Below are 20,461 nucleotides of genomic sequence, written 5' to 3' on the forward strand. Positions count from 1 at the left end.
TGCAAAGATCACAGCCAGTTTATTATTAGATTTAAAGCCAAGAACAACCCCCAGGGTTTCTGGGCACATCCCTGTGAACCAGGAACAGAGCGTGGAGCCAGGGTGGCTGGGAGCTCCCTGCAGCCGCTCTCCCTCCCACCACCCTCCAGTCAAACCAGCTCCCCCTTTTGCTGCCCATACAGGTCTGGGCAGGGCTAAAACTAAGCATCCCCCCCCCCCCCCCCTCCTCCTCCATCTCCAAGAGGGATGGTGGGACCACACCAGCATGTCCATAGTACCTTGCCCCGAGGGTTCAACACCATCACAAGCACCCCTATGCACCAACACGGCCCCCCATCACCCCCCCAGCCCTGGCTGGTGAGAGGGGGTGTCTGTCCGCTTGCCCTGGCCACCCCCTCAGTGGCTGAGGGTGGATGAGTCGTAGTTGTTGATGAAGTCCTCCAGCTCCTGGAGGTGATGGATCCGGCCCTGGCGGAGGTTGGCCCTCAGTGCCAGCCCCAGCGCCGCCTCCATGGAGGGCTCTTTGTGCAGCAACATTGTGGCCACCACCGCGATGGTCAGGCTAAACTGCTGGTAGGACTGCAGGGGAACGGCACGAGGTCAGCACAGGGCACCCCAAAACCTCCCAGCCAGCAGCATGCAGCCCCGTCCAGGGATATTTTTCCCTCTGAGGTGGGTTCATGAACCCTCTGACAGCATCTGAGCCCCTGCAAACTCCTTGCCCATGAGCACCTTCCCCTGCACCCACCATCACCAGGAGGGGTTTCTCCTCAGCGACCCCAAAGATGCCAAATTCATGTCCCCCCATCACCCAACACTGCTTCTCCCACCGCAGTTCAAAGGGTCCTTGGGTGAGCTCCCCCCCACTGCAGCTAGCCCCAGACCCCTGCACTCCTCGGCCAGGGGCCACCGGGACTCACCAGCTCGATCTCCTCCTTCCTGGCGAGGATGGCGGCGGAGCGGAGGTCCATGCTGGCTGGGGAGGGTGTTGGGAGCGTGGAGCAGAGCTTCTGCTGGTCACCTGCATCCTGCGTGGTGGAAAAGGTGAGGAAGGGTCAGATGCTTTGAAGGGGAGAGGGACTGGGCAAGGTTGGGGCCAAACAGGGGCTGCCCATACCGATTACTAGCCAGGGACCGGTCACCCTGCGGGGGAACCCGCTGGGACCTTGGCTCCCTGGGGTGCTGGTTTGCCACCCTTCCCTCGGGCGCGAGAGCTGCCCCCAGCTCTCCCCTCCGCCCAGCCCTGGCAGCATGACCACCGAGAGCCCCACCAGCCATTTCTCTTCCCCATTAGGCAGTAATTAAGCTGCTCTGCAATGCTCTCATTTGCTTCGTTAAAGCTTGAGTCCCGGGGTCGTTCACGCTCCAGCACGCTCTCAAGCCTCTAGTTATTTTTTTGGCCTTTCTCCCAGCTGTCTCCCGTTTATCAGCATCTCCGGTGCAGCCAGCTACAGGCTCAAAGCAGCACTTTAACCCCAGCCCATAATCCTGCAAACAGGGAGGCCAGAGGGATATGAGGGATCCCACTCCACTGCTCCTGGGCTGTGGCAGTATCCCTGAGCCCTGGGCACCTGCCTCAGGGTGAGCGCGAGGGAGCAGAGGCACCCTGAGCCCCTTACTGGCTCCATCGCACTGGACCCAGGAGGGTGCAAGCTCGGCGTTGAGGTCTCTGGTGTGGTGCAGGTGTCCAAGGAAGCCTGGCTGGGCTGTGCATCGGGCTCTGCGGCAGCTCCTGTCGGGACCTGCGAGTTTTCGGATGGCTGAACACCTCCAAGATGCTGCGGGAGAGAATGGGGCTGGGGGACACAGGCAGCGCTGCCCACACACCCCCTGCCTGCAGCAGTGCCCTGATGGGCTCCCACCCAGGGTGGGCAACCCACCCCATCGCCGGCAGCGTGTGCCTCGGTTTCCCCAGCTCTGCTCTGCAGATGCTGCCATCCCTGGGAACGCGGATGCAGCTCAGCACCGACCTCTCCCACGGAGCTGGCTGCTGTGCTGTCCTTGGGGACAGGCTCCAGAGGGTCTGTGGGATCCGAGGGATGTGACCCGCCACCGGTGCCAGCCTCAGGGACACTTTGGCTGCACGGCTTTACCTGTTCAAAGGATTACAGATGCACTGCGGGGTCCATGGGGAAAAAGGGGTTGCAAAGGGGACTGCAAGCTCCCACCACCCCTGGGCACCGCTTTTAGGTGGGAAGAGCAGACGCATTAGCTGGTACCTCAGGGTGCTTCTCTGTCTCAGCAGAGCTCTCCTCCAGGGGGGCTGGCTCCATTTCCAAAGCAGAGGGGCCCTGGCTGTGGCTGCCCGCAGGTTTCTCCTTGGTTTCCGACTCAACCTGGGGAGATGCAATGGTGTGAGACTGGGACACAGGTCTGTTCTGGGAAGAAGAGCTGGGAGAGGGGACAGATGGGGTGCTAAAACCCAAAGGGAACCATGGGGCTTTGCAGCCCCAGAGAAGAGTCAGGAAAATTTCCGTGCCTGGCAAAGAGACAGCAAGGTGAAAAGCGAAAAGGCTGGATGAGAGAGAAGGAAGATGTTACGCTGGCCGAAGAGACACCCAAGCCAGGCACCTCCAAGGGGCACGAGCATCCCTGCCTGCCCCCAGCAGAAGGATGCTGTCCTACCAGCATCGCTCCTGCTGCCTGCTCCGGCTCCACAGCCTCTGTCGTCGCAGCCTGAGGATCAGCAGCTGGGCTCCTCTGAGGGGTGCTGGCCGGTGTGGGGGGCTCAGGGACCTTGCTGCTCACTGCTGGCGGGCCCTGGGGGAGACCACACTGGTTGGGGGCATGGGGGCACCGTGCAGGGCTCAAGACCGTGCAAACTTGGGTCACTGCTGGGTGCTGGGATGGAGCATGTGAAAACCTACAACTTGAGCCTTCTGTTTCCTGCTGTTACATGACTTAGGAGGACCACGGTGCTGTGGGTTACTGACCCTCCAATTGCTCATCCCAGAGAAGGACCTTGGGGATGGTTTATTCCCTGCAAAGCAAGAAACACAATGGGAGCGGCTCCTTGCTCTGCCCCAGGAGATGCTGGTGAGCACCGTGGAGATGCTGCCGCTGCGTGGGGCCCCTCACAGCCCTGAGCAGCTGGTACAGGGTTGGCACAAACCTCTGGAGGGCCAGGTACACTGCAGGTGCTGGAAATTGCTGCGCTTTTGGTGCTGAAGGTGAAGGAGTTGGCTGCATGCCTTAGCACGGCCACGAGAGCCCCTGAGCAGCCAGCCACCCCTGAAGCCGCCTCGCCTCCTGCAGGAGCAAAGGCAGCCCCAGGGTGGGGGATTTAGGCTGGAAGGGGTCTCTGGTGCAGCCCCCCTACCCTGAGCACAGCCAGCTTCAACGCCGCATCACCCCTTGGCTGTGCACCGCTGCAGAGCATGGCCCCAGTGCCCCTGCTTGCCACCCCACCGCTGCACAGTCCCCCCGCGCCCCCCACCCTTGGCATGGGCACCCACCATGGCAGGCTGGCGGGGTGCCTGGGTGGGTGCTGCATCTTGTCCGGGAATTCAGGCCAGGCAATGCAGTTGGGGTCAGGCATCTGTGGCTCCTGCGGGGAAGGGGGTGGTTTGAAGGCACTGAGCAGTACAGGGGACGCTGCAGCTGCAGAGCAGAGAAGCCAGGCTGCTGCTGCTGCCAGCACTGTGCAGGCAAACCTGTCCCCATGCACTGTCCTTGCCACCAGGGCAGTGAATGGCCCCTGCCCCATTTCACCCACTCCCTGCCCTCAGTCCCACTACTGCTACCACCCCCTGCAGCCCACCACCCCCTCACCGACTGCCTCACCTCTCCGAAGCAGCCCTCAGGTCCTCGGTTGCCTTCTCTGTCATCCCAAGGGGGTGCTGGGGGACAGTCATGGGGTCCCCGTCTCCTGTCCTCCTTGTCCCACGGAACATTGGCAGGGCCATGGAAGGGTCTGGGGTCCCAGGGGCCGCACTGCAATGGCAAATCACCACCAGTGACAATAGTGGCATGCGAGGGACAGCCACCAGCCGCCACCACCAGACCCATCTCCCCCTCACCGCCTGCCTCACCTCTCCGAAGCAGCCCTCAGGTCCTCGGTTGCCTTCTCTGTCATCCCAATCGGGTGCTGGGGGACAGTCATGGGGTCCCCGTCTCCTGTCCTCCTTGTCCCACGGAACATTGGCAGGGCCATGGAAGGGTCTGGGGTCCCAGGGGCCGCACTGCAATGGCAAATCACCACCAGTGACAATAGTGGCATGCGAGGGACAGCCACCAGCCGCCACCACCAGACCCATCTCCCCCTCACCGCCTGCCTCACCTCTCCGAAGCAGCCCTCAGGTCCTCGGTTGCCTTCTCTGTCATCCCAATCGGGTGCTGGGGGACAGTCATGGGGTCCCCGTCTCCTGTCCTCCTTGTCCCACGGAACATTGGCAGGGCCATGGAAGGGTCTGGGGTCCCAGGGGCCGCACTGCAATGGCAAATCACCACCAGTGACAATAGTGGCATGCGAGGGACAGCCACCAGCCGCCACCACCAGACCCATCTCCCCCTCACCGCCTGCCTCACCTCTCCGAAGCAGCCCTCAGGTCCTCGGTTGCCTTCTCTGTCATCCCAAGGGGGTGCTGGGGGACAGTCATGGGGTCCCCGTCTCCTGTCCTCCTTGTCCCAAGGAACATTGGCAGGGCCATGGAAGGGTCTGGGGGCCTGGGGGCCGAACTGCAATGGCAAATCACCACCAGTGACAATAGTGGCATGCGAGGGACAGCCACCAGCTGCCACCATCGGACCCATCTCCCCCTCACCGCCTGCCTCACCTCTCCGAAGCAGCCCTCAGGTCCTCGGTTGCCTTCTCTGTCATCCCAAGGGGGTGCTGGGGGACAGTCATGGGGTCCCCGTCTCCTGTCCTCCTTGTCCCAAGGAACATTGGCAGGGCCATGGAAGGGTCTGGGGGCCTGGGGGCCGAACTGCAATGGCAAATCACCACCAGTGACAATAGTGGCATGCGAGGGACAGCCACCAGCCGCCACCACCAGACCTATCTCCCCCTAACCACCTGCCTCACCTCTCCGAAGCAGCCCTCAGGTCCTCGGTTGCCTTCTCTGTCATCCCAGTCGGGTGCTGGGGGACAGTCATGGGGTCCCCGTGTCCTGTCCTCCTTGTCCCAAGGAACACTGGCAGGGCCATGGAAGGGTCTGGGGGCCTGGGGGCCGAACTGCAATGGCAAATCACCACCAGTGACAATAGTGGCATGCGAGGGACAGCCACCAGCCGCCACCATCGGACCCATCTCCCCCTCACCGCCTGCCTCACCTCTCCGAAGCAGCCCTCAGGTCCTCGGTTGCCTTCTCTGTCATCCCAAGGGGGTGGCGGGGGACAGTCTGAGGGTTCCTGTCTCCTGTTCTCGTCCCAAGGGCCATGGAATTGTCTGGGGTCCCTGGGGCCGGACTGCAATGACAAATTGCCACCGGTGAGGACAGCAGCTCGCTGAGTTGTTTTGGCTTTGCCGTGGTTCCCCCTCCCCACCACAGCCCCCAGCTCCTTCTGCCTCTCCTGCTCCTGGCAGAGCCCCTGAATTCTGACCACCCTGGATGTGCAGGTGAACCCCCCAGTGCCACCAACCCTTGCCGCAGGGCTGCTCGCCACTTACTGGGCACATCTGCCCCTCCTGTGCTGCAGGCCATACGCACAGGGCGACAGGGATCCAGCCTGCCATGGACCGAGGTATAGAGAGGGCACAGGGAGATGAAAGCAGGATGAGACCCTCACCTTTACCCTTATATCAGCTGGATGCTAACCAAGGATGGGGAGCCAGAAGCCCATTCACCCTCCTTTCCCGGCTGAGGTCCCAGATGACTCCCCATACCACAGTGATGCTCTCCCAGCTCCTTAACATCCCAAGCGATGGAGAGCCAGCACCCATCCCTGCTCCTCCATCGCAAACCACAGCTGTGTGGCAGCAGGAGGGTTGCAAAACCACCTACCTTCCCGCTGAAGTTCGTCTGCCTGCCCACCAGTGAGAACATTTTCCCAAAAGCTCGTCCTGGCCCCAGTCCCAGCGAGGAGAAGGGCCCCGGTCAGCACCCAGCTGCAAAGGGAGAGGCAGGTGTTATAAATTGAGACCACAACAGATCATAATCCAACTAAAATTTTATTAATTATAGCAAGTAGAATATGAGCAAAACCAGCGCTGGACGACAGGGGAGTCTGCGCTCTGCCAACTGCCGTCCTGAGCAGTTCAAACAGTCCCTTTTTATACATCTTTACTTCCGTGTTCATGAAGTAGTGGAGGTACTCTGCGCATGCTTCAGTTGTTGTTAGGGGGTCGTTTTCTGCCTCCTGGTGGTCGTTGAGGCCGAAGTAAGAAGTCTTCCTCCTTCATCCCATAGTTGACCCCTCACTCATATGTCCTTATATGGGGTTGTTTGTCCTGTTTCTGTCGGTTCCTGGATATCTGGTGGTTATCTTATCTTGCACAAGCGGTATCTGGTTTAGTTGATTGCGGTTGTCCTATCTTACACAAGCGGTGTCTGGTGGCTGTTTGCATAAGCGATTTCATATCTTTTGTTGCCTAACCTTTACATTGGGTTTAACATAAATCTTAATAAACAATACCCTAGTCCATAGTTTCTTACACAGGGGTGAACACATCCCGTAGGACAACACTGCCAGCTGGGGGACAGCTGCCTGTCCGGTGCCACCTGTGGTGCTCCCAGCTCTGCCAAGCGTTGGGTCACCTCCAGCGCCACAGGGCACCACCACCAGCGAGGACCCGCAGGAGATGCATCAGCTGGGGGCCACATGGACCCGCTCCCCATTTTGGGAGGAGACATGGGACCTGGCAATGCCACGGTGGCTCCCTTGGCACTGGCACGCCTGCAACTCGCCCGAAGCCTCCACTTGCTTGCAGCCACGTTTCAATCGCCCTGTGCCAGCCCCACGGGTCACAGCACCCAGCGGCACCACCCCACTATTGTCCCACGGGATCCTGGCCCAGCCGCTCGCCCTCGCCTGCATCGCCCCACTGGGCTTGGGCAACCTGCCCGCTGGGTGCCCCTGGGCAGCCCGCACCGGAGCGGGGTGCAAGCCCCACTCCAGGCTGCATCCCCGCCCCTGTGCTGCTCCCATGGGACACGGTTTGGGCTCCCCATAGGGGCTCGGGGCTCAAACCCTGCAGATGCAAAGGGCTCCCTGGGGTGGCCTTTGGGGCTTCCCCGCTGCCAGGCTGTGGGGTCAGGGAGCAGGGCTCACGGCAAGAGATGCGGCCGCGGTGAGCAGGGGATGCTCTGCCCCAAAACCCACTGATCCCAGCCCGGCTGGGGCACTGGGCTCCCAGTTAGGACTGGCCACCCCCTCCCCAGGCTAGCAGGGGTTAATGGCAGCACAGGCACCGCTCGCAGGTCAGCAGGGACAGCACCAGAGTAAAAGAGAGAATAATAACGACACTTTTCTCTCCAAATTGAGGGGTTTACCTGGCAGATCAGTCCCAGGTGGCCCTGGAGAGCAGCTTGCCCCGCCGAAGAGCTGAAGCAACGAGGGGGAGTGCCGGAGAGCCCCCCGCCCCCAGCTCAGCTCCGGCAGCCTCTCCCAGCGGGGCCGCCAGATCGCCCCCACCCCCACCCCCACCCCCACCCCACGTGTGCTTTGTGCAAACCATCAGCCGGCGATCGCCGAGGGCAGCCAGGTGCCAGTTCCACCCCAGGGAGCTCCCCCAGGGCCTCCCCAGCATTGATTGCCTTTCCTAGAAAGCCACCCTGCCCTAATCCTGGAAGCTTTTCCCTCCTGTTTGCGTTTGCAGCTCCTTACACCGAATTCCAGCTGCTGGGAACAAACCCTGGCTAGCTGGGGGCACGGACGGGGCAGACACCCCCCGCCTCATTTTCTGAGGGCAGCACCCCTTCTGCCGTCAGCCTCTGATCACCAGGGCCAGCCAAATTCCTGCGGTTATCTCCGACCTCTCAGCAAACCTGGTTTAAAGCCCTTTGATTCGAGACCTGAAGATCTGCATTGCATCAGCCTCTGGGCGCTGCTCCCGATCCTGCTCCATCCCCACCTCTGCAGCCCCCGTGCAAGGGGACCCCCTGCATCCCCAGGGCACGGAGCCCCTCTGCATGGGGACCCCCTGCATCCCCAAGGCACGGAGCCCCCATGCAAGGGGACACCCTGCTTCCCCAGGGCACGGAGCCCCTCTGCATGGGGACCCCCTGCATCCCCAAGGCACGGAGCCCCCATGCAAGGGGACCCCCTGCTTCCCCAGGGCAGAGCCCCTGTGCAAGGAGGGGGGCCTGCATCCCCAGGGCATGAAGCCCCCATGCAAGGGGGCTCTCTGCATCCCCGGGACAAGAAGCCCCCATGCTAGGGGGTCACCCTACATCCCCAAGGCACGGAGCCCCCTGCAAGGGGACCCCCTGCATCCCCAGGGCACAGAGCCCCTATGCAAGGGGACCCCCTGCATCCCCAGGGCACGGACCCCCATGCAAGGGGACCCCCTGCATCCCCAGGGTGTTACAAATATTTGAAATCAAATGAGATTTAATATAGAAATATAAGAAGCTAAGTGTGATAGAACGGGTACAGCAATAGCAGGTGTGGTGTGTTTTGGCTAACTATAGAAACAATATGTTCTGCTTTAGTATCTATAGAGTTAAATATTTCAAATAATTAACCATGGAGTTGTAACTATAGGATTGTTAAGGAGACTGTCATGGATACTAGTTACGTACAATGGACACCAGTTACGCTGCTTGGAAATCCCGTTACCCTTCTGTCTTGATTTGAATATCAAGGACGCCAATCAGTAGAGCTACGCAGATTTGACCAATGATTGCAAGTTTTAATATATATATATTAGATGTGTATATATATATGTAAAATATAGTAAGATTGCAATATCGATGGGATCGTGCGATGGGTGAAACCACCCAATGTAAAGGGTAAATTGAAGAGCGAGCATAGTATGCATTTTTATGTAAAAGAACCTGTTTTTCTTTTGTTCATATGTTCAAATAGGTTCAAAACAAATATGTTCAAAAGAACAATGACTTGACTGAAAAAGTGTATAAAAACTCTGGAATTTTGATGCTCGGAGCCATCCCCCACGTCCCCAGCGCTGCAATAACGCAGTGCCTGCTTCTTCAGCCTGCATTGGTGTTAAGAGGGTTTATTCCTGATTTTGGTGACAGGAGCAGCCAGGCACTGAGCACCTCTGCCAGGCACCTCCAGCATCTCCTACTCCTTAATTCCCCGCATTCCCACAGGGAACGGCACCCCAGGGAGCCCCTCAGCACCGGCCAGATGTGCCAGTACAAGGTACAGACATCTCGCCTGGCCCCGCGGTGGGATGCATCACCTTCCCGATGCTTAACAAACATCTGGATTGTGTCAGGTGCTGACAGCAGCGGGAGGTTTCGCTGCTGGCTGGGAACACGGCGATAACAAACTGGTCTGAACTGGGCTGCTCAGCGCTACACCAACACGGCAGGGGAAGAGGAGTTTGTGACCTTGCAAGAACGTGGGAAGAAATAAAAGGGAACAGGGAGGCTCCGAGGGAGTTCACTGGTGCTAAACGTTAGCAAGGACGGAGATAAAAGGGAAAAGCCAAAGCTTGAGGTGGAATAAAATCCTTCAAAGTCGGTGAACGAGTGGTGCCGATCGCGGGGACGGGTCAGCCCACGGCCCCTCGGAGCTGGCTGATTCTCAAGGCTGCTCCCACCGGGCAGATAACACACAGCTTTCCAGCTGGTCGGTTAATTAGAGGCTCTAATAGCTATAAATCAATTAACTAACTGGGTGGATCAATTAGCTCTTTGGGATTTGGGGTTGGAAGAGAGCAGCAGGGACAAATGTGGCTGCAGCCTGGATGGGTGGTGTCACGGAGAGGGTCCTCGCCACGCTGGAGCCTGGCTGGGTGACCCGGGTGTCCCCAAAGAGCAGAACTGGCTCTTGGGGAGCAGGGAAAGGGGAGTAATAGGAAAGCGATGCTAATTGCTAGAAATTCTGCGTGAGGATAAGCTAAAATCTTTATAGAATAGTAGTGTAATTGCAGCCCTGTGGCCAGTTCTCATTGCACAAAGGATCCTTAAACAGACCTGGAGCATCCCCGCAAGTGGGTGACCCCTAGTGCACCCCAGAAAGGGGCCAACCGCAGTGTGTTGGGGGTCCGCAGGATCACCCCTGCTCGGGCTGGTGCCTTCAGCCGCTCTCAGTCCCACCAGCTGCTTTTTCCAGGCACAAGAGGAGGAGGAGACCACCAGAGCCAGTGTGGGACACAGGTCCCACCTCAGTGCACTGGTCTGGTCCTAGCAAACTCCGCATCCAGCCGGTCACCAGCCGGCACGGTGATCCCAGTTGCTCCATCCTGGCTTGTTTGATGTGACACCACATGGACGTGGTCATCTATAAAACCTTCACAGAGCATGGAACTCGGGGCAGGGACGGCGGCAGCGCCAGCGGGGTTGGCAGCAGGGCAAGGGGAGGGATGCCCGGGAAAGCATCGGTGCACGGTGCCCTGGCACCAGGCACGTGGGCAAGGCTTAATGACACTAATGAAGTGAGTTTGGCTGGCGGGAAGTCCCATCCCGATGGAAGCAGGAATCTCCTGGGAAAGGTGGTAATGCCCGAGCTGGCAGAGAGAATTTTTTTTCTCCAAAAAGCTGCAAAAGCTGGGGTGGGGGTGGGGGTGCTGGAGCGGGGGGCTGAGGTTGGGGGTTCACCATATGCAAAATGGAGGGAAGGAGCAGGGAGGAGTTGCAGGGAAACGGGAGAATTTGGGAGCAGGGAACAGGGCGAGGGTTTGGGCGCAGGCAGGGAGGGACGGGGGGAGCAGGAGGAGACATTTTTGGGATCCCCCACCTGCAGCGGGAACGCACAGTCTGAGCGGCACGGCCACGGCCCACGCAGCGCTCCAGCCCTTCCCTCCCTTTCCACACATTCCTCCCATACCTTCCCTCCTCGCCACCCCCCATCAGCGCCCGTGCAAACCCGGCTCCCCACAGGTTCACCCGGTTGCACGGTGGGGGACACATGGGGACCCTCCTGAGCTGGCGGCACCCACCAAGGACCCCCAGTGCAGAGCCCAGGTGTGCAAGGGCCCCCTGCGAGCGTGCAAGGCAGGGGTGCCAGTGGGGGGCTTCGCTGGCTGGTGTCCCCCTGCAGCCACCCCCCTGACACACACATGGTGCACCAGTGGCCGTGGGAAGCCACACACTTTATGCAAGGCCACCCTGCCGGGCTGCATGCAGCACGCGAGCACGTTGCACGCGGCACGTGGCACGTGGCACGCTGCACCTTGCATGTGGCACGCTGCACACTGCACCTTGCACCTTGCACGCAGCATGCTGCACCTTACACGTGGCACGCTGCACCTTGCATGTGGCATGTGGCACGCTGCACACTGCACCTTGCACACTGCACCTTGCATGCAGCATGCTGCACCTTACACGTGGCACGCTGCACCTTGCATGTGGCATGTGGCACGCTGCACACTGCACCTTGCACACTGCACCTTGCATGCAGCATGCTGCACCTTACACGTGGCACGCTGCACCTTGCATGTAGCACGCTGCACCTTACACGTGGCATGCTGCACCTCGCATGCGGCACCTTGCACGCTGCACCTTGCATGTGGCACCTGGCACCTTGCATGTGGCACATGTCACCTTGCATGCAGCACGCTGCACCTTGCACGTGGCATACTGTACCTCGCATGTGGCACCTGGCACGCGGCACACTGGTATTCCCACTGAATACCTAATGATTGACATAATAATTTTATTATTTTGGAAGTAAAGTGTGTGCCCTGATCAGAATCAATGTACTGGATTATCCCATATCTAGGTATCAAATGCTCTAATAAAGAATTGCAGAACTAAGGATGAAGGAACTTACCTGGCAGTTATACTTCTCTTGCAGGATTGCTCCTTCTCTAAATTTTTACCACCGTTTGTGTCGTACCTCATGTTACAGGATAAGTTTTTACCCATTGTGTTAAATGATTTACTATTACCAATAGATATTTTATCCTCCCTGCCTCGGGCAATTCAGTGAAATCAACTTGTATTTTCTCAAAAGGTTTGTAAGTTGTGTTTTTCCCTCCCGTAGCTACTTGTCGAAACACTTTCTTATCTTCTGACAAGTTAAGCAACCTTGTGTAATTTGTTTTATTTCAAAAATCCCAATATAGCCAAATTGTTTAAGGAAATGATCACTTAACGCCTTTGTACCCCAATGTGTTTATGCATGCAGATGTTCCAATATTTCCTAGCACAGGCTTTTTTTTAACATCTCTCGCCCGCCAGGCAGTGTCCATTTTCCTTGTTCTAACTTAGCCCCTATTTTCTCCAATTTTGTTTGTTCCTCAGGGGTAAACTTCTTTTCTCCTTCCTCTCATCTTTCTTCCTCCTGTACTACATTAATTTTAATGACCTGAGTCCTCAAGGCTGCTTCCTGGGCTTCTTTATCTGCTAAATTATTTCCTCTGGTTCGGTAATCTAATCCCTTTTGGTGTCCTCTTACATGTACCACTGCCCTCTCCCTTGGTTTTCTTAATGTCCTTAAAATTCTTACTATTAATTCCTGATGTATAAGATTCCTCCCTTGAGTATTAATTAAACCTCTTTCTTCCCAAATTTTTCCAAAAGTGTGGACCACCCCATATGAATATTTAGAATCTGTAAATATAGTCCCACTTTTCCCCTTTAATAATTCCAGGGCCCTACACAGGGCATACAGCTCACAAGCCTGAGCTGATCATGATGGACTCAAAGGTCCTGATTCCACAGGTTCTAGGTCCTTATTAATTATTTCATATCCTGATTTTCTTTTTTCACAGGTTCTAGGCCCTTATTAATTATTGCACATCCTGATTATCTTTTTCCTTCCACCACTCGGGAGGAGCCATCTACAAACAGTGCTTCTCCTTTCTCCAACTCGGTATCCCTTAAATCTGGTCTCACCTTAGTCCAGGTCTTAATTACCTCGAAACAGTTGCGTTGTAATTTCTCCGATGGCTCTCCAAAAAAACCCTGTGCTGGACTCTGAGCAGAGGTTACCCTCGGTTCTAAGTCAGGGGAGTCAATCAGTATCGTTTCATCCTTTAGGATCCGGCTATCTGTTAACCATTTTTCCGCTTTCTGTTGCAAAACACTTCTGACATTGTGTGGAGCATACACCTTTAAAGGAGCACTAAAGGTCATCTTCCTAATTTCCTCTATTAATAATGTTGTAGCGACCAAAGCTTGGAGACAAGCAGGCCATCCTCTACTTACTGGATCAAGTAACTTAGACCAAACCCCACGGGTTTCCTAATTTCTGCCCAGTCTTGAGTAAGGACTCCATATGCTGTCTGGTTTGATGTATTCACAAAAAGATAAAAAGGTTTTCCCACATCTGGGAGGCTCAATACAGGCACTTGTATTAATGCCCTTTTTATTTCCTCGAATTTCTGATCATCTTCGGTGAGCCACTTAAGTTGGTTATTAGTTAATTTCTCATATAAGAACTTGACCTTTTTGCTGTAGCTTTCCAGCCATGGTCTACAATACCCTAATAATCCCAATATTTGCTGAATTTCCTTTTTAGTTTGTGGGGGTCTTAAGGATAGGATCCCAGATACCCTGTCAGGATCAAATTTATTTCTTCCCTTACTCAGCCAATGCCCTAAGTATTTTACTTTTTGCTCTACAAACTGTAATTTTGATCGAGACACCTGCAATTCCTTTTCTCCTAGAAAATTTAACAATTTTAATAGTAGCTTCTCAGGTTCCCTTTTCAGTTTCTCCTGCTACTAATAGATCTCCACATATTGTAATAATTTTACCCCCCCTGGGTAATGTGAAATCTTGTAAGATTTTTCTCCAAAGTTTGTCCAAATAGATTTGGTGACTCTGTAAACCCCTGTGGTAGCACAGTCCATCTTAATTGTTGTTTTCATCCTGTTTCGGGGTCCTCCCACTCAAAGGCAAAATAATCTCTGGATCCCTCATCCAGAGGGCTGACCCAAAAAGCATCTTTCAAATCTATTACACTATACCAAGTATGTTTGGGAGATAGACAGGGAAATTTAGTGATTGTTCGCTGATTTACAGCTCTCAGGTCCTGTACCATCCTGTATGACCCATCAGATTTCTTTACAGGGAGGACGGGTGGATTATGAGGTGACACACATGGTTCTAAAGTTCCTTTTTCCAGAAGTTTGTCAACTACAGGTTTTAATCCCTTTTTTCCCTCCATTGGTATAGGGTATTGTTTGACTCTAATTGGATGAGGCGAATCCATTTTATGGGGTCCATTTTTATCTTTCCAGTTTCCCCCTCCTTATACCATACCGAAGGGTTAATGGCTTCTTCATCCTCTTGTGTTAAAGTGTATAATTTAATGTGCAATTTGTCCCCTCGACTCTGAATGTTCAAGTTTTTTTCAAAATCAAATCCCTTCCTAATAAATTGTACTCCGCTTCAGGGAGTGAAAGTAAATCATTAAGGTAAATTTTCTTCTGTTTTTACTTCTACATCTTTCCAGACAGGTACTTTAAAAGGCTCTCCTTTTGCCCCTACTACTGACATATAACTCTGCCCTTGGAAGTTTTTGAATGGTGGATTTTTCAGCCCCTGTGTCCACTAAAAATAAAACTACCTCTTTATGGGGACCAATTGATAATTTTATCAGGGGCTCCGTTGATGCTGAAGTCCCCAGAAGATATAGCCCCTGACACCCCTGTAGAAGAATGGCTGCAGAAGCGTGGCCTTAGAATCTCTGAAGACCTGCACAATCCAGGCCTGGTATTAGAATAGGCCTGTAATCAGAATTGTACTGAAGTTGCTGTGCTGAAGTTAACAAGAAAGGTAGCCTTGAGCTATTCTCGAATCCTGAGACCAAGTAATTACGTTGTGCCAACAGGCCGTGGCTGTAACAAGCTACAGCTGCTGGGAAAGCAGGTGCAGGGCCAAGAAAGATAGGGACCAGTACGGGAAAATAGGGAGGAACAACCTACAAGGCTGAAGCACAGCAACACAATTAGCTACATGGATAGAATGCTTATTTTAGTCATGACCATTAGGGGTGTGAGAACCGCACGTGTTTAGAGACTACTAACCAATTATATTTCTGCTTTACAAATAGGCACGTGTATCGGTTCTATATAAGTAGTGTTAGAAACTAATCAAGTTGAGCAAGATGCATAACTCATACTGAGCGTCTTCTGGACTCCGGCGAACCCTTCTTCCAACACACCCCTATTCTTTGAATATTTTTTCATCTTGTTCCTGCTTACGACAGTTCTTCTGAACACGTCCCTTCTTGTTGCAATAGTAACAGATGGGAACTGTGGATCTTTCTCGATAAGATTGTCCCCTGGGTGTTTTCTCTATTTTTCCCCCCTCTCTCTGGACGGGATCTTATTTTTCTGACTTTCTCTTACTGTTTTTACAAAGACTTTGGCTTTTGCTTTTTTGCTTTTCCTCATCTCTCCTAACATATACTTTCTGTGCCTCCCTAAGTAACTCTTCTAATCCTCTCTCTTGCCAGTCTTCCAGCTTTTCTAATTTCCTTCTTATGTCTCCCCAGGATTTAGCCACAAATTGTGTTCTAAGGAGTGCGGTTCCGGCCACTGTGTTCGGGTCAATTCCAGAATACATTTGTAGGCTTTTCCTTAATCTCTCCAACCATACCATTGGAGATTCATCTTTCCCTTGTTGTTCATTAAATGCTTTATTAATGTTTTGCCCTCGGGGAACCTCTTCCCTTATTCCCTGTATGATTAATGTTCTCAAGTCCCTCATATTCTGTCTTCCTTGGGGTTGTTGATGATCCCTGTGGGGATCCACATTTGGCCATTTTTGATCTCCTGGGGGGTCCTACCTGATTCTGTCTTCCCCACATTCTCATTCCAGCTTGCCTAATCATTCCCTTCTCCTCAGCAGTAAATAAGATCCCTAAAACGGACTGTATTTCTTCCCAGGTCTAAGTATTGGGGCCTAGGAATTGGTCCAGTTCTTCAGCTACTCCAAGGGGATCATCTAACAAGGTCCCCATTTCTTTCTTGACATTTCTCACATCTGTGGTATTTTACAGGACTGCCACAAACCCGATGCCTCCCTGATTGCCTCCGAGGGGTACCTCTCGTAAGGGATATAAGGAAGCTCCCTCAGATACGGCGGTCCTACTCCTCGTACACGCAGCTGGAGGTCGGTCTAATTCTGGTGCTGTTGGTGGTGGAGGCACTGGTGGTACTGGTGGAGATACCACTGGTGGAGCTGCCGCCGGAGGTGGATTATTAGGATATGGAGGTGGTAGGTTATCCAGTGGCTCCCATTTGTCATCTTTTTCTTGTTTTCCTTCTTCTTCAAACTTCTCATCTGCTTTTAGTGTAAGGATTGAGGCTGGAAAAGGACATGAAATCCTGATCCATAATCCTACATAATCACTTTCCCCCTGACTAAAAGGTTCCTTCGAATTAACATCTATATTTAAGGCCTGGCAAATCCAGTCTTCAAAGGATCCAAAACCAGGCCAAAAGACATGTGGTCTTAAAGGTTCCTTTGGTCATTCTACCATACAATCCTGGACCATTTTTAATTTACTTTTTTCCTTTTCTGGGGCCCCTATCGTTCCAATTTCTAATCATTATTCCTAATGGACTTGCTGGTGGTATGTTGGTAATTTGCTCCCTTTCTCCTGGTCCTTGGTCTTCGATTTTGTCTGGCCCATCTAGGAATTTTACTGTGGCAATTCCTACAGTCCTTGGTGACCTTAGTAGGAGTGTCTTGCAGGGGGTTTAGGACCCATCACCCACCCACAAATCCTATAGGAATTTCTTCGGTCCTTCACCGGCCAAGTCCCTCGCGGGAGATTGGAACGGCAGATAGAAGACCTCCACAATTGCTTTGGAACAAAGTTCCGTCCCGGTCACACTCCTACACACCCAACCGAACGGTATACGCCTTAAATACTTACAGCTCCGTCGTCCTCATTCGGATCTTCACGTGCAGAATTATGGGCAAAATATAGTGCTGCAGCTGGCAAGGGAGCTCATAAAAAAAAAATCAAATTCTTTGCTTGCCTTTATTCAGGTTCAGGATGGCGTTAGTCCTGTTATAAAAATGAACTAGAGTCAATTTGCAATTTGAACGGTTAATTTACTGAGATTAGCAAGCAAAGCAGTGCTGGGCGGCCGGGGAGTCAGTGCTCCACCAACGGTTCTCAATTTGCAGGTTTGCAGCTTTCCTTTTTATACGTTCTTCTTTTGATTTCTGAGAAAACCCCTCCTTGCTCCATTTCCTGGGTTTTGCATAAACTTCGGTATATTGCGCATGCTCTTACCTGTTACTAGGGGTCGTTTGTCCTCCTTTGGTGATCTTGGGATGAGGGGAACGTATACGTGGCTGATTCTTGAATCGCATATCCTGTCGTTGATTTCTTTGTCTTTATTTAGCATACCTGCAAAACCCACTGTACACACTTTGGTGAACAGCTTCGCAATCTTTACAACCGCAATTTTCCACTTGATTGTGCAAACACGAATTACAACCGCACTTTCCTTCATTCCAGTACAGACAACCATTACAGTCCCGACCTGACTCGAACAGGAGCCACCAATCGGTGGGGTGCCCTTCCTTGATCAAGTCAGAATTCAGGAACCAAAGCCATCCTGGACGAGCCCCCAATTGTGATAAATAATTTAGTCCCAAAATAGGATTACAATCAAAGTTTGCAATTTATTAAGCAAATAGAGGCAAGGAAACAGCGCTGGGTGCGCCGGGAGTCTCCGCTCCACCAAGACGCGCGCTGTACAAAATTTATTTTTGGTTTATATTTCCTAAACTAATACACATTCGTAACTATTTCTAAGAAAGGGTTGGTTTATGTAAATGGATCCTTGGAATAGGCATGTACGTCGTGGCGCATGCTCTTTCTATCTCCTAGGGTCTTCTTAACCCCTATCTGGTGGTCGATGGATGAAGTCAGCAGTCTTCCTCGGCTCACCCTTAGGATGACCCCAGATTTTATGCATGCGCCCTGTAAACTTCTCTTACTTAACACTGTGCTGTTAGCAGCTCAGCCTGCATATCAGGGTGTGTAACCAGATGTTCTTTGCAAGATACAGGAACTAGGTATGTAGCCAGATGTTCTTTGCAAGATGCAGGAACTATATACGTTGATGACTCTGTTTTCTTAAGCATGTGGTTATACAAGGGTATGTAAGACAGAAGGTTACATTTCATCATGCGGTCCTAGCATTGTTCTATATCGACACGAATCAAATGAACACATTTCACATAAACCAACCCTTTCTTAGAAATAGCTATGAATATGTATTAGTTTAGGAAATATAAACCAAAAATAAATTTTGTACAGGGCACGTCTTGGTGAAGCGGAGACTCCCAGCGCACCCAGCGCCGTTTGCTTGCTTCTATTTGCTTAATAAATTGCAAAATTTAATTGTAATCCTATTTTGGGACTAAGTTATTTATCACAGACATGTGGTTACACAAGGGTGTGTAAGACAGAAGGTTACATGTCACCATGCGGCCCCAGCATTGTTCCATATTGACATGAATCAGATGAACACATTTCACCTTGCATATGGCATACTGTACCTGGCACGTGATTTAAAGAACGAAGTCAAAATTTCTAAGTGACTAAGTATCCTTTATTGGCAGCGCTGGATGCACGGGGGATCCTTCTGCCTAACGTGCATGTCTAAAGTAACTAACTACTTTGTATTTATACCATAATACAATGAATATTCAATTAACGCCTAGACATAGTCATTACCTAAACCCGCCTACTCTCGCTTCGTATGTTAATTAGCTTATCAGTCTTTTGTGTTTGCGCAAATCTTCCAAGAACTGTGGGCAGGGGTCCTCGGGACGTGGGCGGTGGTCTTTGGGAGGAAGGCCGTACATGGTGTACTTTTCACCTTTTGCCAGAAAATGCTGAGTTGGGTGAGTTACCAGTTTCAACCAGCTCCTGCTATCTGTCTTTCCTCCTCGGGTGTGTTTTAGCTTAGGATGCCGACAGGTAACAGGATGTCGACAGCCTCGCAAGATGTTGGCAGACACAACACGCAGGGGATGTCATGTATCTTATATTCATTACATTTTAACTACAACATTCATTCTATCCTAGCGTGAGTTCATACAGTATCACACACGGCACACTGCACCTTGCACGTGGCACCTGGCACGTTGCACCATGCGTGCAGCATGCTGCGCCTTGCACGCAGCCTCTTGCACGTGGCACGCAGCACCTTGCACACCCAGCACTGCGCACCTTGCACACTGCACCCGGCGCACACGGTTGCACGCCGCACGCGGCTTGTTGCACGCTGCGTGGCACGCCGCACCTTGCACCCGGCACGCTGCCCTTTGCACCCGGCACGCTGCCCTTTGCACCCGGCACGCCGCCCTTTGCACGCAGCCCCCTGCCCGCGGCCGGCAGCACGAGGGCCGCCCGGCGGGCCACGCGGCTGGCACGCGGAGGCGCTGTGCGCGCCGTTCCCCCGCCGCGCGCCGGAAGTGACGGCATCGCGCGGCGGCGCGGCGGGGCGGGGCGGGCCAGGCGGCGGCATGGCGGCGGCGGCGGCAGCCGTGGCGGCGGCGGGTGGGCCCGGGGCCGCGCCGCAGGGGCTGCGCGGGTGGCTGCGGAGGGCCTACCGCTTCGCCACCGACCGGAACGACTTCCGCAGGTCGGGGCGGGGCGGGCCGGGGCCGGGGCCGGGGCCGGGGCGGGGCGGGGCGGGAGCCAGCGCGGGAGCCAGCGCTGCCGGTGTCTCTTGCAGGAACCTGCTGGTGAACCTGGGGCTCTTCGCCGCGGGGGTCTGGGTCGCCCGCAACCTGACGGACATCGACCTGATGGCCCCGCAGCCCGTCCCGTAGCGGCGGTGAGTCCCCGAGGGGCGGCGGGGGGACAAGGGGCCACCGGGAGCTGCCACCCTTACCTGCCAAACCTGCCTCCAGCTGCTGGTGCCCCGACTGCTCACCGGTGCTGGCAGAGCCCCCCCGGGAAGGGGACGGCCCCTGCGCGGTGACCAGATCCAAGCTAACCGAGCTACAAGAGGGGCTGAAGCGAGCGGGAGCGTCAAAGCCGCCGCCAGCCGCTTCGGAGAGAGCTGCAGCGCTGGGTGAAAGCGCCGCATGCCTGCAGACGGGCTGGGAACAGCCCTGCCTAACGCTGCTTCATTGCCGCCCTAGGAAAGGAGCGGAGCCCACCTGCCCTCCCCGCGCCCCAGCACCAGGAGAGATGCCTTCAGCCGTTCCCAGTTGCAGTACGTTCACGGGAAGTACCTGCTGTCCTCTGCAGAGCTGCTGCTCGCGCTTCAAAGCTGTCACGCTTGAAGCGGTGACAAGGGGGTGAAGCGTTTAAGTGTGTGGAGCATTTATTTCCAATTTATTCTGCAAGGCACAAGGAGAATAGTTTTCTCAAGGATGTGAAGCCATTGCGCATGGAATTTTCTTTTGTACCCCCATACACATGTTTATTAAAGTCTGTAGAATAACAACATCAC

At 54.0% G+C, this 20,461-nt stretch overlaps 2 protein-coding genes across 12 annotated transcripts in view; one reads left to right on the plus strand and one right to left on the minus strand.

The window, feature by feature from the left end:
• The window catches only part of LOC106631676 (collagen alpha-2(XI) chain-like), a 27,402-nt gene continuing 6,941 nt past the window's right edge, over window positions 1-20,461 (minus strand). Inside the window, exons 1-18 of one of the 11 annotated variants that reach the window (XM_055728439.1) lie at window positions 16,909-18,322; window positions 5,943-6,046; window positions 5,272-5,406; window positions 5,024-5,173; window positions 4,764-4,925; window positions 4,516-4,677; window positions 4,268-4,429; window positions 4,020-4,181; window positions 3,784-3,933; window positions 3,456-3,547; window positions 3,113-3,249; window positions 2,868-2,980; window positions 2,626-2,760; window positions 2,220-2,336; window positions 1,881-2,093; window positions 1,620-1,778; window positions 921-1,028; window positions 1-579 (exon numbers count right to left, since the gene is read on the minus strand). In XM_055728439.1, coding sequence (XP_055584414.1) covers window positions 397-579; window positions 921-1,028; window positions 1,620-1,778; window positions 1,881-2,093; window positions 2,220-2,336; window positions 2,626-2,760; window positions 2,868-2,980; window positions 3,113-3,249; window positions 3,456-3,547; window positions 3,784-3,933; window positions 4,020-4,181; window positions 4,268-4,429; window positions 4,516-4,677; window positions 4,764-4,925; window positions 5,024-5,173; window positions 5,272-5,406; window positions 5,943-5,984 — 2,382 coding nt within the window. In that variant the 5' untranslated portion in view covers window positions 5,985-6,046; window positions 16,909-18,322 and the 3' untranslated portion in view covers window positions 1-396. Of the gene's footprint in view, window positions 580-920; window positions 1,029-1,619; window positions 1,779-1,880; window positions 2,094-2,219; window positions 2,337-2,479; window positions 2,761-2,867; window positions 2,981-3,112; window positions 3,250-3,455; window positions 3,548-3,783; window positions 3,934-4,019; window positions 4,182-4,267; window positions 4,430-4,515; window positions 4,678-4,763; window positions 4,926-5,023; window positions 5,174-5,259; window positions 5,407-5,942; window positions 6,047-16,908; window positions 18,326-20,461 lie in introns of those variants that run through there. The other 10 variants (XM_055728440.1, XM_055728437.1, XM_055728441.1 and 7 more) reach the window with 10 other exon arrangements.
• TOMM6 (translocase of outer mitochondrial membrane 6) lies at window positions 19,481-20,460 on the plus strand. The gene is made up of 3 exons (XM_055728449.1): window positions 19,481-19,642; window positions 19,736-19,837; window positions 20,148-20,460. Exons 1-2 carry the CDS (start codon window positions 19,524-19,526, stop codon window positions 19,830-19,832), a joined length of 216 nt encoding a protein of 71 aa, XP_055584424.1. The 5' UTR covers window positions 19,481-19,523; the 3' UTR covers window positions 19,833-19,837; window positions 20,148-20,460.

This window comes from Falco cherrug, chromosome 16 (genome assembly GCF_023634085.1).
Source record: "Falco cherrug isolate bFalChe1 chromosome 16, bFalChe1.pri, whole genome shotgun sequence".
In the NCBI taxonomy this organism is placed as follows: domain Eukaryota; kingdom Metazoa; phylum Chordata; class Aves; order Falconiformes; family Falconidae; genus Falco; species Falco cherrug.